Source organism: Portunus trituberculatus, chromosome 47 (genome assembly GCF_017591435.1).
Source record: "Portunus trituberculatus isolate SZX2019 chromosome 47, ASM1759143v1, whole genome shotgun sequence".
Taxonomy (NCBI): Eukaryota; Metazoa; Arthropoda; class Malacostraca; order Decapoda; family Portunidae; genus Portunus; species Portunus trituberculatus.
This window is the reverse complement of record NC_059301.1, coordinates 27,342,793-27,358,249: the sequence shown is the minus strand read 5'-3', so window position 1 is coordinate 27,358,249 and position 15,457 is coordinate 27,342,793. Positions and strand designations below refer to the sequence as shown.

The 15,457-nt window shown below is 40.1% G+C and overlaps 1 protein-coding gene and 1 non-coding gene across 6 annotated transcripts; one reads left to right on the top strand and one right to left on the bottom strand.

The window, feature by feature from the left end:
- Positions 1 to 1,484: 1,484 nt before the first annotated feature.
- Positions 1,485 to 15,196, top strand: LOC123520823 (SET and MYND domain-containing protein 4-like). 5 transcript variants are annotated; one of them, XM_045283450.1, is made up of 4 exons: positions 1,485 to 1,695; positions 10,751 to 11,588; positions 12,727 to 12,851; positions 13,284 to 15,196. In XM_045283450.1, the coding sequence occupies exons 2-4, from the start codon at positions 10,784 to 10,786 to the stop codon at positions 14,409 to 14,411; spliced, it is 2,058 nt and encodes a 685-aa protein (XP_045139385.1). In that variant the 5' UTR covers positions 1,485 to 1,695; positions 10,751 to 10,783; the 3' UTR covers positions 14,412 to 15,196. The 5 variants fall into 5 exon arrangements, with proteins under 5 accessions (XP_045139385.1, XP_045139386.1, XP_045139387.1 ...); XM_045283451.1 differs by having other exon boundaries at positions 1,488 to 1,634; positions 10,799 to 11,588; XM_045283452.1 differs by having other exon boundaries at positions 1,493 to 1,634; positions 10,832 to 11,588.
- Positions 9,720 to 9,794, bottom strand: Trnal-caa. The gene has a single exon. It is a non-coding gene; the product is annotated as a tRNA-Leu (tRNA).
- Positions 15,197 to 15,457: the final 261 nt, after the last annotated feature.

The following is a 15,457-nucleotide window of genomic DNA, read 5'->3' as shown; positions in this document are numbered from 1 at the left end:
TGAGTGTGGTTATGACGCGGTAATGATAGTCCTGATGGGAATAACGACTAATCCTATTAGTACAATGATTGGGAGATGTTAACATAAGCACTGCCAATAGTGTGATAACTGATGTTTCTTATATGCATCGATGGTTAAAGTGACGGGGTGGAAAATAGAGGAGAAGCGGAATGAGAAGGAGAAGGGAGAAGAGAAAAGGAAGTCAATTAAATCGTACGCTGCAGTAATCAGGTTGTTACTGTCAAGTCAATAGGGATTTTCATGAGACTAGATAAATTTATTGAAGAGGATGATGGGTGGATATAGTTGGGTATGCTATATACAGAGACTGCCACGTGTAGGACTGATGGTTTCTTGCAGCTTCCCGTATTTTCTTATGTTCCTAATGGCAATTGTAATAGTCAAGTAATTTGGCTCGCGTCAGGTTGTAGCACACAAGTGACGGATGGTATAGCGGTGGTGGCTGGTCCGGTCACCTGAACAGCCAAGAAGACATATGGTGAAGTCAAATCACCCTATAACGCACTAACACCGCTCACTCACTGCCATACCACGACGCATACCATCCCTGGCACGCCGCATTACCTGCCTACACACACACACACACACACACACACACACACACACACACACACAGCACTATTATAAAGCCAGGCCATCACTGGCACCACATTCTTTCTATCTATTGGCAAGAGAGAGAGAGAGAGAGAGAGAGAGAGAGTGTGTGTGTGTTCAGCTACAGAAAATTAAAAATAAATTAATGGATAAAAAAGAATAAGAAGGCGACCTCTGGGATCTGTATATAGATGCATATACATACTTTTGATGTGCCAGCTGCATGCCACGCTCATAGGTCCCATTACCACGCCACACTCCCCGCCACACCAAGACTACATCACTCACGCCATGGCCTCCCGTATCCCTGACACCATGCGGTTGTTTAAAGATGCGATTTTATGCCAAAATATTCTACGGACATGGAACAAGGAGAGAAAAAAAAAACATTTAAAAAGTGTTAGAGAGAGAGAGAGAGAGAGAGAGAGAGAGAGAGAGAGAGAGAGAGAGAGAGAGAGAGAGTACCTACTATAAAATTAAACACACCCACACATGCCGTACCGTTCACATCAAAAGTCGGTCGGTGGCGAACAAAATCAAACTTCTATAAATCGTATTCGATTATCTTCCGTTTCTCTTCTTTTTGTGGACAAATTAGATTCAGTTAGTTGTAAATTCAATGGATGAAGAAAGGAAATGTGTTTGATGAAAAAGCAAAATGACTACATAATATTGTGCCTCCATGACTGCATTACAAGTTGAAGATATGATATCAAATGACATTGGTAGTGAATCAGTGAAAACGAGAGAGAGAGAGAGAGAGAGAGAGAGTGTGTGTGTGTGTGTGTGTTGTTTGTATGTGGGGAGAGGAGGAAAGCGGTAGGGAGGAAGATGACACGGAGGGAGTAAAGCAGTAGAGGGTGTGAGGGGGAACGTGAACACCAGCCAGCATTGGGGCGGCACAGGCGAAGAGAGAGAGAGAGAGAGAGAGAGAGAGAGAGTGATTGGAGCTTGTAAACTCCCTCATTGTCGGTAGTGTAAGACTGAGAGAGCCAGCGGTGTGCGCCCTCTGCTCCTGGGTAACTCAGTCCACCGTGCTCCCTTTCTGCTCCTGCCCCATGTCACCCTGAGATTTGAGTTGTTAGTAGTGTCGGGTGTTCCCCACACCGCGCTGGGACTAGTGACGAGACGTGTGCGAATTACATTACGTCAAGTGGTTACGATTCTTCTACAGTTGTCTTAAACATTATACGGTTGAGAGAAATGAGATGATCATCCGAGAGAATCTTATTGCCTGCGTAAAAGACGTGAACGTGTGCGAAGAATATAGCAAAAAGCGGCTCCTGAGAAATAAAATGGTGCGACCGCTGCACGTGACTGAAAGAAAAGAACAAATAAATTATCTATAACGCTAAATATGGCAGACCATTACAGACTATTTCAAAGCCGAGTGATCTCTAAATGAAGCTATATCAGTGAAGTACAAGTGGCCATTACGGGAAAATTTTGAAAGTGGAAGACTGAATGAAGTTACTTGCGGTTGTGATTTTTATTACTTTGATTTAAGTGTTCGAGTTAAGATAGTTTGAAAAGTGAAGGCTTTCCTCGAGGCGGGGAGCTATGAGGTTGTATAATACTTTTATAATTGATTATCTCTTCATATATGTGAAAATTTTACAGCTATTTATGAAATATCAAAGCTATATACTGTGGATCTGCCTGATACAAGATCTTAACGTACAGGAAAGGGTTTTCTCTCTTAAAAAATATATATAAAAAAATTCAAAGAAAATCTGGAGATTGAAACTGGAATCCTCTGCATAGATGACATTAACATTGAGAAAGCGTGCGATAAATCTACAGCGAAACTCAAATCCATAGGAACAGAATGATCAATGCACTGTGACATCTTTTGAGTCTTTATCACGCGATAAAGCAGTGTGTTGTCTTTAGGAAAGTCATGATTTCTTAGAAAAAGATTTTACTGAATAAAGTCTATGAGAACTTGATTTTTGCATGAATATCATGTTACCTTTATATTATTGATTGGTCGAAAATAGCTCTCTACCGCAGCGGGATCATACAAGGAGTGTAAAAGATGATACTTAAATCGTTGAGAAATTAAACAAACTCTGTTTATTTATTTTTCGTACAATTGGTGTTGGGCGCTGAGCAGCAAGTGGTGGGTGGTGCTATTCCTCGCCAATGTTCATCAGCATGTTGTTATAAATAGTGCCCCTCTCGGGCGGCACACGTCACTACGCCAAAATATCGCAGTCGCCTCTCCCGAATAAAAAAAAAAATAAATAAATAAATAAATAAATAAAAAAATATATATATATATATATATATATATATATATATATATATATATATATATATATATATAAAGTATTTTATCATAGATATATCTCCACAAACCAACTTTTAAAGAAGCCTCCCTTTTTCTTTTTTCTTCATTTTGGTCAGTTAAGAAAAAAATATTTATATTTTGTAACTTACGAATTTACAAAATAACCTAAAAACGAGAGAATGTCATGTGACAGGAGTCTCAATTTGAGACAGTGAATGACATTTGAGACACTCAAATGTCATTCACTGCCTTTTTCCTGTCATCTGAGATAACTCATCTATCATGGCTGTCCCCTGGCACGGAGGGAAGCCTTCCCGTCACGGCACAGGTGCGTTTGATGATACCGTTGGGCAGTAACTCGCGGCTAAAATGTGTCCATGCTGAAAAGTTCACGCCGAGGGAAGATTGGGTGAAGATTGGCCCTTGGGTTTAGAGAAATAAAAGATTTCGCACCCCAAATTTTTAAAGAACACAAAATAATAAGTGAACGGTAACCTTATTGATAAATTACTTCGATAAGAAAAACATGTTGATACTCATATTACCATAAGTCTCTTGCATCACTACTGTGACTTTTTCTTGATTTTTTGGCATAGGTGTATTTCAGTAATTTCACCACTTTACTTTTCTTGCATACTAAGAAAGATGGACATGCATCATGAAAAAAAAAAAAAAAAGACAAACAAAAGAAAAGAAAATCTCACCTTTCTTCACTTTTTCATCCAGCCACTAATGAAACTGAACTTTATAGGTACTGAAGAAAACCATGGGCATGGAGTCACTCCTATACCTGAAAGGAAAAGGTAGTACATATACATGAAAGGAGGAAGCAATAGACACCTGCTGAAGCAATAATTTGTCCCAGTGAGTTCCTCTCTTTAATCCTCTGACTACTTCATGCTACCCATAAAGATTCTTTGTTGTGATATTTCCCATGCCCTTACTGGCCTAAACTCTTTGAAGACTTATAGACCTGATGAGGTCTATCCTATTGTTTACATTCAGTCTGTTCCTAAAATGGGTGACCATTCTGATCCCTCAAACTACCATCCTATTTCTTTAATTTCCTGTGTATCTAGTTTTTTAATCTATCAACAGAAAAACTCTTAGGTATTTTTCACTTCACAACCTTCTAGATGATCAGCAGTATGATTTCAGTCAAGGACAGTTTTTTTTTTTTTTTTTTTTTAAATAGGATGGCCACTGGCCAAGGACAACAAAACAGCAATAAAAAAAATGCCCACTGAGGTGTCTATCACAAAAGTGGTGTCAAAAAATGTACAGACAAGTCTTGAAACCTCTCTCTCTTCACAGAGTGGAAATACAGGAACAGGCAGGGATTTCCAGAATTTACCACAAAGAAGCATTAAAGACTGTGAATACTGTTTAACTTTTGCATTAGAGACATGGATAGAATAGGGATGAGAGAAATGCACAATATCTTGCACAGCAAAACCAGGAGAGGTGAGATATGAAGTTACCATGATCAGAAGAGCAGGTGGCAAGAAAATACCAAAAGATAACAAGATACTATGCAGCATTACAGAAATGAGAAAGAGGCTCAAGACAGACAGAAAGGAGTTGATAAACTTATTTAAAATAGTGGTATGAGTTCATACATATGAAACAAACTCCATACATAGACCCTTTACACAGTTAGAAGTTGTTGGGGGAGAGGGGACTGAAGGAGACAGCACAAAACACCTAACTTCGTAGAAGCAGTTTTAGCAAAAGACAATATGTGATGTTTTCAGTTTATATTAAGAGCAAAGGACAAACTAAGGATGTTCAATGTAAAAGAAGGGGACAATTGAGTGTTAATGAAGAAGAGGTGATAATTGCCTGGAAGTGTGTGTCAAGTTGATAAAAGGAGGAATTGAGTTTTGAGATATTCAGCAATACTGGACAATATTAAATTTGTTGTACCCCTATAAGCAATTTTAGAGAGATACAAAGTCAGGCATTCTGAGAATACCTTGCATGAAGTATTTATATTTACTCTAGGGGTGGACATCTATGAAAAGTTATTGAAAAGTCCAAGGTGGTATCATCAATGTAAAACTGGATAGGACAAGAAGTTTGGTTTTCTTTTTTTTTCTTTTATGCAGAAGGGAAACCAGGCAAGAAAACACAATATTAAGAAAAAAATAAAATAAAAAGCCCACTTGCATTCTCGTTCACTAAAAGTTATGAAGATTTAGCCAAAATTAAGGAATAAATGTCTTGAAACCTCCCTCTCAAAAGAAGTCAAATCGTAGGAGGACAGAAATACAGAAGCAGGCAGGGAGTTCCAGAGTTTACCAGAGAAAGGTATGAATGTTTGAGAGTACTACTGGTTAACTCTTGCAATAGAGAGAATTGGACAGAATAGGGGTGAGAGGAAGAAGAAAGCCTTGTGCAGCGAGGTCACAGGAATAGGGGAGGCATGCAGTTGGCAAGATCAGTAGAGCAGTTAGCACGAAAATAGCGATAAAAGATAGAAAGAGATGTAACATTTCGGCGGGGGAGAAAGAGGCTGAACAGTCAGTCAGAGGAAGGGAATTGATGAGATGAAAAGCTTTTGATTCCACCCTATCTAATAAAGCTGTGTGAGTGGAACCACCCCCCCAAAAATGTAAAGAGTACTCCATACAAGAGTGGATAAGGCCCTTGTTCAGAGTTACCAGTTGGAGGGGCAAGAAAAACTGGTGGAGACGCCTCAGAATGCCTAACTTCATAGAAACTGTTTTAACAACAGATGAGATGTGAAGTTTCTAGTTAAGATTATGGGTAAAAGACAAACCGAGGATATTCAGTGTAGAAGAGGGAGACAGTTGAATATCATTGAAAAAGAGGGATACTTGTCTGGAAGATTGTGTCAAGTTGATAGATGAAGAAATTGAGTTTCTGAGGTATTGAAAACTATTAAGTTTTCTCTGCCCCAATCAGAAATTTTAGAAAGATCAGAAGTTAGACATTCTGTGGTGTCCCTACATGATCTGTTGACTTCCTAAAGGATTGCTCATCTCTGAAAGGACGTGGAAAGATGTAGGGTGATATCATCAGCGTAAGAGTGTATAGGGCAAGAGGTTTGGTTAGGAAGATCATTAATGAACAATAGAAAGAGAGTGGGTGACAGGACAGAACCCTGAGGAGCACCACCATTAATAGATTTAGGAGAAAAACAGTGGCCATCTTCCACAGCTGCAATAGAATGGTCAGAAAGGAAACTTGAGATAAAGTTGCAGAGAGAAGGATAGAAACCTTTAAGAGGGCAGTTTGGAAATCAAAGTTTGGTGCCAGACTCTATCAAAAGCTTTTGATATGGCTAATGTGATAGCAAAAGTTTCACCAAAATCTCTAAAAGAGGATGACCAAGACTCAGTAAGGAAAACCAGAAGATCACCAGTAGAGCAGCCTTGATGGAAGCCATACTGGCAATCAAATAGAAGACTGTGAAGTGAAATCTCTAAAAGAGGATGACCAAGACTCAGTAAGGAAAACCTGAAGATCACCATACTGGCGACCAGATAGAGGACTGTGAAGTGACAGACGTTTAAGAATCTTCCTATTAAGGATAGATTGAAAGACTTTAAACAAGCAATAGATCAAAGTTATAGGACAGTGGTTTGAAGGATTAGAATGGTCACCCTTTTTCGGAACAGGCTGAATGTAGGCAAACTTCCAGCGAGAAGGAAAGATAGAATTCGATAGACATAGTTGAAAGAGTGTGGCCAGGCAAGGTGCAGGCATGGAAGCACAGTTTTTGAGAACAATAGGAAGGACCCCATCAGGTCCATAAGCCTTCCAAAGGTTTAGGCCAGCAAGAGCATGGAAAACATCATTACAAAGAACTTTAACTGTAGGCATGAAATAGTCAAAGGGAGGAAGAGAAGGAGGGACAAGCTCAGAATCATCCAAGGTGGAATTGTTAGCAAAGATTTGAGCAAAGAGTTCATCTTTAGAGACAGATGAGATGGCAGTGGTGCCATCAGGATGAAATAAAGAAGGGAAAGATGAAGTAAAGTTATTGGAGATGTTTTTGGCCAGATGCCAGTAGTCATGAGGGGAGTTTGAGTTTGAAAGATTTTGACATTTTCTATTTATGAAGGAGTGTTTGGCAAGGTGGTGGCAGTGTATAATGTGGTGAGCATGGGATCGGGCAGACGTCCACGCTTAGGTTCGAATTCCACCACATACTGCTTTGAAGCTATGTCATTTGCTGAGTGGTTTAAAGTTACCTACATGTCACCATGATACCCAGATTCTAGGTGAAGGTGTAATTGCCTTACACCTAAGATAAGTTTGGGTGGTGATATGGGCCCTAATATGGGTGCCACTATAAATAAAATTGCCTGCACCACAAATGGGTGGAAGCTGAACAGCACTTCCTACACACTCTTCAAGCATGCCTACAGGTGCTATAGGCCTTAACGTGTTAAACCAAGGCTTAGAAGGTTTAGGTTGATAAAAAGAATGAGGAATGTATGCCTCCATGCCAGACACTATCATCTCTGTTATGTGTTCAGCACAAAGAGATGGGTCTCTGACACGGAAACAGTAATCATTCCAAGGAAAATCAGCATAATACCTCCTCAGATCTCCCCAAATGGTAGAGGCAAAGCACCAGAGGCACCTCTGCTTTGGGGATCCTGAAGAGGGATTGGAGAAATAGAACAAGATACAGAAATGAGATCATGATCGGAGGAGTCCAACATGGAGGATAGAATAACAGCATAAGCAAGATTAGAAGTAAGGAAGAGATCAAGAATGTTGGGCATGTCTCCAAGATAGTCAGGAATATGAGTAAGGTGTTGCATCATGGAGGATATCAAAGTTGAAGGCTAGTTCACCAGGATGGTCAGTGAAGGGAGAGGAAAGCCAAAGCTGGTGGTGAACATTGAAATCTCCAAGAATGGAGATCTTCGCAAAAGGGTAGAGGGACAGATTCTGCTCCACTTTGTTAGTTAAATAGTCAAAGAATTCACTATAGTCAGAGGAGTTAGAAGAGAGATAGACGGCACAGATAAATTTAGTTAGAGAATGACTATTGAGTTAAAACCAGATGATGGAAAATTCACAAGATTCAAGAGTGTGGGCACCAAAATTCCCCAAAAGTCAGGAGATCTCCAGTAAAGTGGCCTTGATGGAAACCATAATAGCATTTAGATATAAAAAGGTTGTGAAGTGATAGATGTTTAAGAATCTTCCTGTTCAAGAGAGAATAAAAAACTAAGATTTACATAAGATTTGTAAGAAACTAAAGAAATAGAATAGTAGTTTGAGGAATTAGAATGGTTGCCATTTTTAAGAAAAGGCTAAATCTAGGAAAACTTGATAGATAGTATTTCATGAGTTTGATTATAGGCAAGGTACAAGCACAGAAGGCACAGTAATAGGAGGAACCCCATCAAGTCCATAAGCCTTATAAAGGTTTAGACCAGTGAAGGCACAGAAAACATCACTGCAATGTATCTTAATGGGGAGCATGAACTAGTCAGCAGTGTAAAGGAGAGAGGAACAAACCCTGAATCATCCAAGGTAGAGTTTTTAGCAGAGGTTTGAGTAAAGAATTCAACTTTAGAAATATGTTAGATGGCAGAGGTGCCATCAGGATGAAATAATAGAGGGAAAAATGAAGAAGCAAATTCATAAGAGATGTTTTGACTACAGTAAGTCCCCACACTTGGTGAATCTCAGCTTGGTGAAATTCTCTTTTGGCAGTAGGGTGGCCATGGACCATCGAGTGCACGCTTGGCAATTTGAATTCAAACTTGGCGGTCCCCTGGCGGCCGCACGGCGAACCACGCAGCTCCCTGGTGACGTCAGACCTCTCTCTAAACCTATCAGAAAGCAGAGTGAGAGTCCCCTTCAGCCATTTTGTTTGAGCTACCCTTTGTTCTGCTAGCATGGGAACGAATTCTGGTGATTTACTGCCAATGTGGCCTCAACCAGTGCAACAGGTGGTACCGGTGGGGAAAAGGACAATGGTGGTGGCAGCAAGAATGAAAGCAGGCAAGGAAAACAGTTGGAAAAAACAGGAGTTACAGTCTTTATATCATGTCTTATTTGCTTTATTTATTATTTATTGGTCTGTTTTGTACATGTGTTCTAATATGTGAAGGCAAAAGATTTTATTTCAGCTCAAAAGATGGTATTTTAGGGGTCAAAAGAGGGACTTTGGCAATGGCCAAAGACTGATTGAGGCATTTTTTAGGCAATTTATATGGTATAAAGAACTCGTGCTTGGCGAAATTTGCATTAGGCGGTAGTTTCGCCAGACTGATTAATTCGCCAAGTGCAGGGGCTTACTGTAGTGTATAGCATAGGAACAGGTTGTGTTAAACCTAGGTTTGCAAGGTTTAGATCTAGAGAAAGAGGGGTGAATGTATGCTTCCTTTCTAAACACTATCATCTCTATAATATGCTCAGCAAACAAAGATGGGTCTCTGACTTGGAAGCAGCAGTCATTTCAAGGAAAATCAGAATGATGCCTAATTAGCTTTGCAGACAAGACAAATGGGTGAGCCTTTTAATGTGTAGCTCTAGCTCACTTAGCAGCAGGTACGTATGTGATGTTATCCCAGTGTGTGTGTGTGTGTGTGTGTGTGTGTAATTCACTGTTTGATCTGCTGCAGTCTCTGACGAGACAGCCAGACGTTACCCTACGGAACGAGCTCAGAGCTCATTATTTCCGATCTTGGGATAGGTCTGAGACCAGGCACACACCACACACCGGGACAACAAGGTCACAACTCCTCGATTTACATCCCGTACCTACTCACTGCTAGGTGAACAGGGGCTACACGTGAGGAGACACACCCAAATATCTCCACCCGGCCGGGGAATCGAACCCCAGTCATCTGGCTTTTGAAGCCAGCGCTCTAACCACTGAGCTACCGGTGTGTGTGTGTGTGTGTGTGTGTGTGTGTGTGTGTGTGTGTGTGTGTGTGTGTGTGTGTGTTTTTTTCTTTTTTGTCCTGGCCTATAGCACCTGTAGGTCTACTTGAAGAGTACTTATTGGAAGAGCTGTTCAGCTTCCACCCATTAGTGGCACAGGCAATATTACTTATAATGGTACCCATATTAGGGCCCATATCACCACCTAAGTGCATCTTTGGTGTAACCACCTAGAACCTGGGTATCATGGTGACATGTGGGTAACTTTAAACCACTTGACCAATAGCATTAGTTTCAAGGCGGTACATGGTGGGATTCGAACCTACACGTGGATGTCTACCCGATCCCACATTCACCACCTTATCCACCCAAAGATCAGTCAGTACAAGCTCTGAAATCTGTCTGTAGAGGAATGCCTGGCTGACCAGCAGATAACCATGATGAATTACACATACACAATGCAGATGTATATGGATGAAGGAATGCAATGTACAAGAGGACATACAAAAAATTTCAAGAGTAAATGTTGTCATCAAGAAATATAGTTTCCTGTATTGATGCACTGAACTATAGATTGAATTACATAATAGTTTAAGTGAGGAGTTAGTTGCAGCTGTTAGTGTGAGCAAATTTTTAAAAATTGGAGAAATATAGAGACAGGACAAATGAGCGTTATGTCAAACCCTATACAATACAATTAGATAATACACACACAAAATAAATGTTAACACTGATTAATAGAAATTAAGCATCATAATGTGAAGAATTTGTTGTTATTGGAAGAAATATTGGTAATGTATTATTTAGTTATATTCAAGAAAGTTTTTTGCAGTCACTTGTAGATATAGAACAATAAATGTACAACATTTATATACTGTTATCAGTGCAGTGTTGAAAGACCATGAATTGGAATTAATGGTGCAATTAATGGTGCAATTTGCTTTAACTTTTCATCATATATAGGTATTCAAAGCATACAAATATCAGTGACTGAAAATGACATCTTTTAAGGAACTGTACTCAAAATTCCGAGGACTCTTGCAGCAATCATGGCTGACAAACGATGTAGCAGCACACTTTGGTCCCACGGCAACACTAGACAGCATGTTCAAGTATTTGTGGTCAAGACCAGAAGCACAGCAAGAGCTGCTGCCTCCCCCTGGCAACCTTTGCATCAACAGGAAAGGAGAATCAGAGGCTGAAAAGTTCCGCAATGAAGGAAATCGTCTTTATAAGGAGAAGAAATTGGAGCAGGCACTCCTAGCATATAATTACAGCATACTGGCAGCTCCACACCCAGGTCTTGATGGGGAGATTGTAGGATCACAACATGAGGGACTCTCACTAGCTTTTGCCAACCGGTCAGCTGTGCTATATGAAATGGCCCAATACAAGTATGCATTGGCAGATGCTGAGAGAGCTCTTGCCTTTGGTTACCCTTCCTCTAAGAGACATCGCCTGTATGAGCGAAGGGCGAAGTGTCTCCAAGCAATGGGGAAAATGGAGGAAGCCAATGCAGTTTTGGAAGAGACTCTCACTGCCCTTGCTACCTTGGCCTTGGATGAGAAGGAGGTCACAGCTGCCAAGAACAGCATCAGTAAATTAAAATCTAAGTGTTATGACAAACAGAATACAATCCCTGCTACTCTACGGTATCAGCATGTGTTTTACACAGGGCAAGCATATCCTCCACCAGTGTCTCAGCCTCGGTCTGACCTGCCCTGCCTCAGTGATGCAATCAGTATACAATACACACCCATACGAGGCAGACACCTGGTGGCCAACAGAGACATCCGGCCAGGTAAGACAGGCTTTTAATATTTTCCTCCTCTTATGTCAGCCAATATTTTGCTAAATAATAAATAAGATTCACAAGATCACTTATTCATATAACATTATTTCAGTTGAGAAGATGAGGAGACTTCTGAGTGGTATTACCAATGTGTGTGAGTGTGAGTCTGTGTGTGTGTGTGTGTGTGTGTGTGTGTGTGTGTGTGTGTGTGTGTGTGTGTGTGTGTGTGTGTGTGTGTGTGTGTATTTACCTAGTTGTATTGTACAAGGTTCGAGCGGAGCTCATTGTGTCCTGTCTCCATGTCTCCATTTATCCAATTTTTCCTTGAAGTTATGCATATTATGTGCTGTAATACTTCATTATTCAATGCATTCCACTTCTCCACCGTTCTGTGTGGAAAACTATTCTCCAATATCCTTCACACACTGCCTCATCCTGATCTTCTTTACATGACCTTTTGTCCATCTATCTTCTTCTGTCACCAGCACCAGGTTTTCCTTGTCTATCTTTTCAATGCCAATGACTATCTTGCACATTGTTATTAGGTCTCCTCATTCTCTTCTATCTTATAAGGTTGGTAGTCCCATTTCCTTCATCCGTTCTTCATATGTTAGGTCCTTTAGTTTCGGCACCATCTTTGTAGCAATCTTCTATATTTGTTCTAATCCTCTTATATCTTTTTTAGAGCTCGTAGATCAAAACACAGCTGCATATTCCAGCTTTGGACGTATCATACTTGTGATGAATTTTTTTCATCATACCTTTGTCCATGAAGTGAAATGCCACTCTTATATTAGTCAATATTTTATATGATAATCCAAATATCTTGCTTATGTGTTTTTCGGGGTTGATTTTCCCATATAATCACTCCCAGATCTTTTTCCTTTTTAGTCTTCATTATTTGTTGTTGTTGTTGTTGTGTGTGTGTGTGTGTGTGTGTGTGTGTGTGTGTGTGTGTGTGTGTGTGTGTGTGTTTCCTAAACTATTTACATCTTCAATGTAAGATGTTTACCTAGTACATATATTAATTAATATATTTATTAATCTCACAATCAACCCAACAGTAGCATTAATGGAATTTATACATCCCATAAATGTCTTTTCTGATGCTGAAAATACAAATCCAAGATTCATGTTTGTATTACAGGGGAGGTATTAGTGCAAGAGGATGCCCTTGCTGCCACAACCAAGCTGGACACCACGCTACGCTCCCACTGCTCCACCTGCCTGCATCGCTGCCCTGCTCCACTCCCTTGCCCCACCTGTTCCCTGGTAGGTTACTAGCCATTCAATGATATTTATTGATTTTTCTTTCAGCAATTCTGGAATCCTTTATCAAGAAACTTAGAATTAGAGGTGTTCAAATTTAAGATTTTCCATGTTTTTAAAACAATAAATTCTAGAAAACTGGTTAAAAATTAGTTGTTTTTGATAACTAGTCAAGATTTAAAAATACTGCATCTTCCTATTGTTAATAAATCTACCTTTAAGTAAACATACTTTGTCGTATATGATACTATGTACTGCTTGGACATCTTTTGTGCAATATTTCCATGAAGATGTGAATGAACAATGTGAACACTCAAAAATATCTACACTTTGGTATTCTCGAAAAATTTTTCTCATTTTGTGGTCTTGGGGATGTGGGAGTTTCTAAGTCACTGCAGTACCAGCAAGGGAGTTATCAGAGTACTGTTATTGCAGGTGGTGTTTTGCAGTGAGGAATGCCAGAGGATTGGTGTAGCAGGATACCATAGAGCAGAGTGTGGAGTGCTGCCTACCTTGGTGTCACTACAACTTGATCCTGCCGCAGCCCTTGCTTTTCGTGTCTTATCGTCTACAACTCTCCCTGCCCTGCGTAGCAAAGTGTCAGCCCTACTGCAGGAGGGGAGTGGCACAAGACCTATGCTGAGTGTACAGAGAGACTACCGAACACTGTACCATCTTGAGGGACATGATACTGCACGCACTGAGAGCCAACTTCAGGAAACAGCAGCTATTGCCTGTGTTTTGGCGCACATATTATTTGAAAACTGTTCCTCTTTTTTGATGGATAATACTGGAAAATTTTGTGCAATAAGTGAGGAGGACATCATTCTGGTGGGTGGCCAGCTGATGCGTCTTATACTGGGGTTAGAGTGTAACATTCACCTCACAAAAGAGGCACTAGTAGGCACTGCTGTCATGAACAAGGGTAGGGGGCAGGAAGTGGGCTGGTCAGTGTACTCTGCTCTCAGCTTTGTGAACCACTCGTGTGTGCCAAATACCCTTTCCACTTCTCATGGCAAAATCAAGTTTCTATACAGCATCAACATCATCCCACGAGGGGCGGAAATTACAGACAGTTATGGTGAACGGTATGTCAGCCATACACGCACAGAGCGTCGCACTGCACTTCAGCAGCACTACTACTTCTGTTGTGGTTGTGCTGCATGTCAAGCTGACTGGCCATTATTCAAAGACATTCCAGAAAAGCCAAGTTTAAGATGCCCATCTTGCTTCCAGGCACTGGCCAGATTTACATGCAGACTCTGTGACATATCATGCACCTCGCAAGCCACAACACAGACAGGGATCCGTCTCTATAATGCTCCTGATATTCTCAAACAACTAAATAAAGCATGGCATGATTTCCTCAAGGCAACAGTACAAATTCAAAAGGGGAACATTTCTCCAGAGTTAGTTGAAATGGTAGTGACCTTGATGGAGATCCTGGACAAGTACACAGTCTACCCTAGCCAGGCTATTATCAATGCCCAGGAAGCACTTATGGCTTGCTTTGACCTCATGGGTTCTGTCCACTTCCTTCCCATAACACCAAAGCAAAAATAACTGAAAAAACATGATTCACAAGTCACTACATTGGTCATTTCAACAATACAAGACCTACACAATATGAGTTTGTGCAGCTCATTGATGGCAAAGTGGTATCTTGAGTCTTCCTAAATATCCCACTTGAGTGCTATAAAGCTTGGGGCCACACATTCTAACAAGAGTGTGCACAAAGCTATTATCTAAATAAGGAATCCAAGACAATCACACACACACACACACACACACACACACACACACACACACACTTTGTGCCAAAATATACTAAGAAAATCTTAAATGGAGATCAATGGTTTAACAAAACCTGTGACAAGGCAAAAAGGGAGAAGGAAAAGGCATGGGAAAAATACAAGAGAAATAATAAGGAAGTGGAGAGAGAAGCATATAGGAATGCAAGAAATAAATATGTTCAAGTGAGAAGAAGAGCACAACAAGAATTTGAACAGAAAATAGTGGAGAATTGTGAAAGTTATCCCAAAATGTTTTATAAATTCATTAATGGTAAATTACAGAAAAAAGAAACAGTTGATAAATTAAAGGCTGGAGATTATATATATGAAGATACAAGTGTCATTGTTGAAAAATTGAATGAGAATTTCTGCAAAGTATTCACAGAAGAAACACAATTTAATCGACGGATGTTACCTGTGACAAGATGGATGCAAGAAATTATAGTAACAAAGAGTGACATTGCAAAAGTTTTGAGTCAATTAGATGTTAACAAGGCAATGGGACCAGATGGTGTGTCTGGAAGAATGTTAAAAGAATGTCAAGAGCAGTTGCTAGATCCAATTTTAGATTTAACAAGAACATCTATCAACACGGGACAGGTGCCAGTAGAATGGAAAAGGGCAAATGTAGTACCAATTTACAAAAGTGGATGTCGCATGGAACCATTGAATTATAGACCTGTTTCTTTGACCAGCATTATGTGTAAGATATGTGAAGAAGTGATCAAAAGCAAGTGGTGTGAGTTCCTGGAAAACAAAGAAATACTAAGTGAGAAACAGTTTGGCTTTAGAAAAGGGAAATCGTGTGTATCAAAT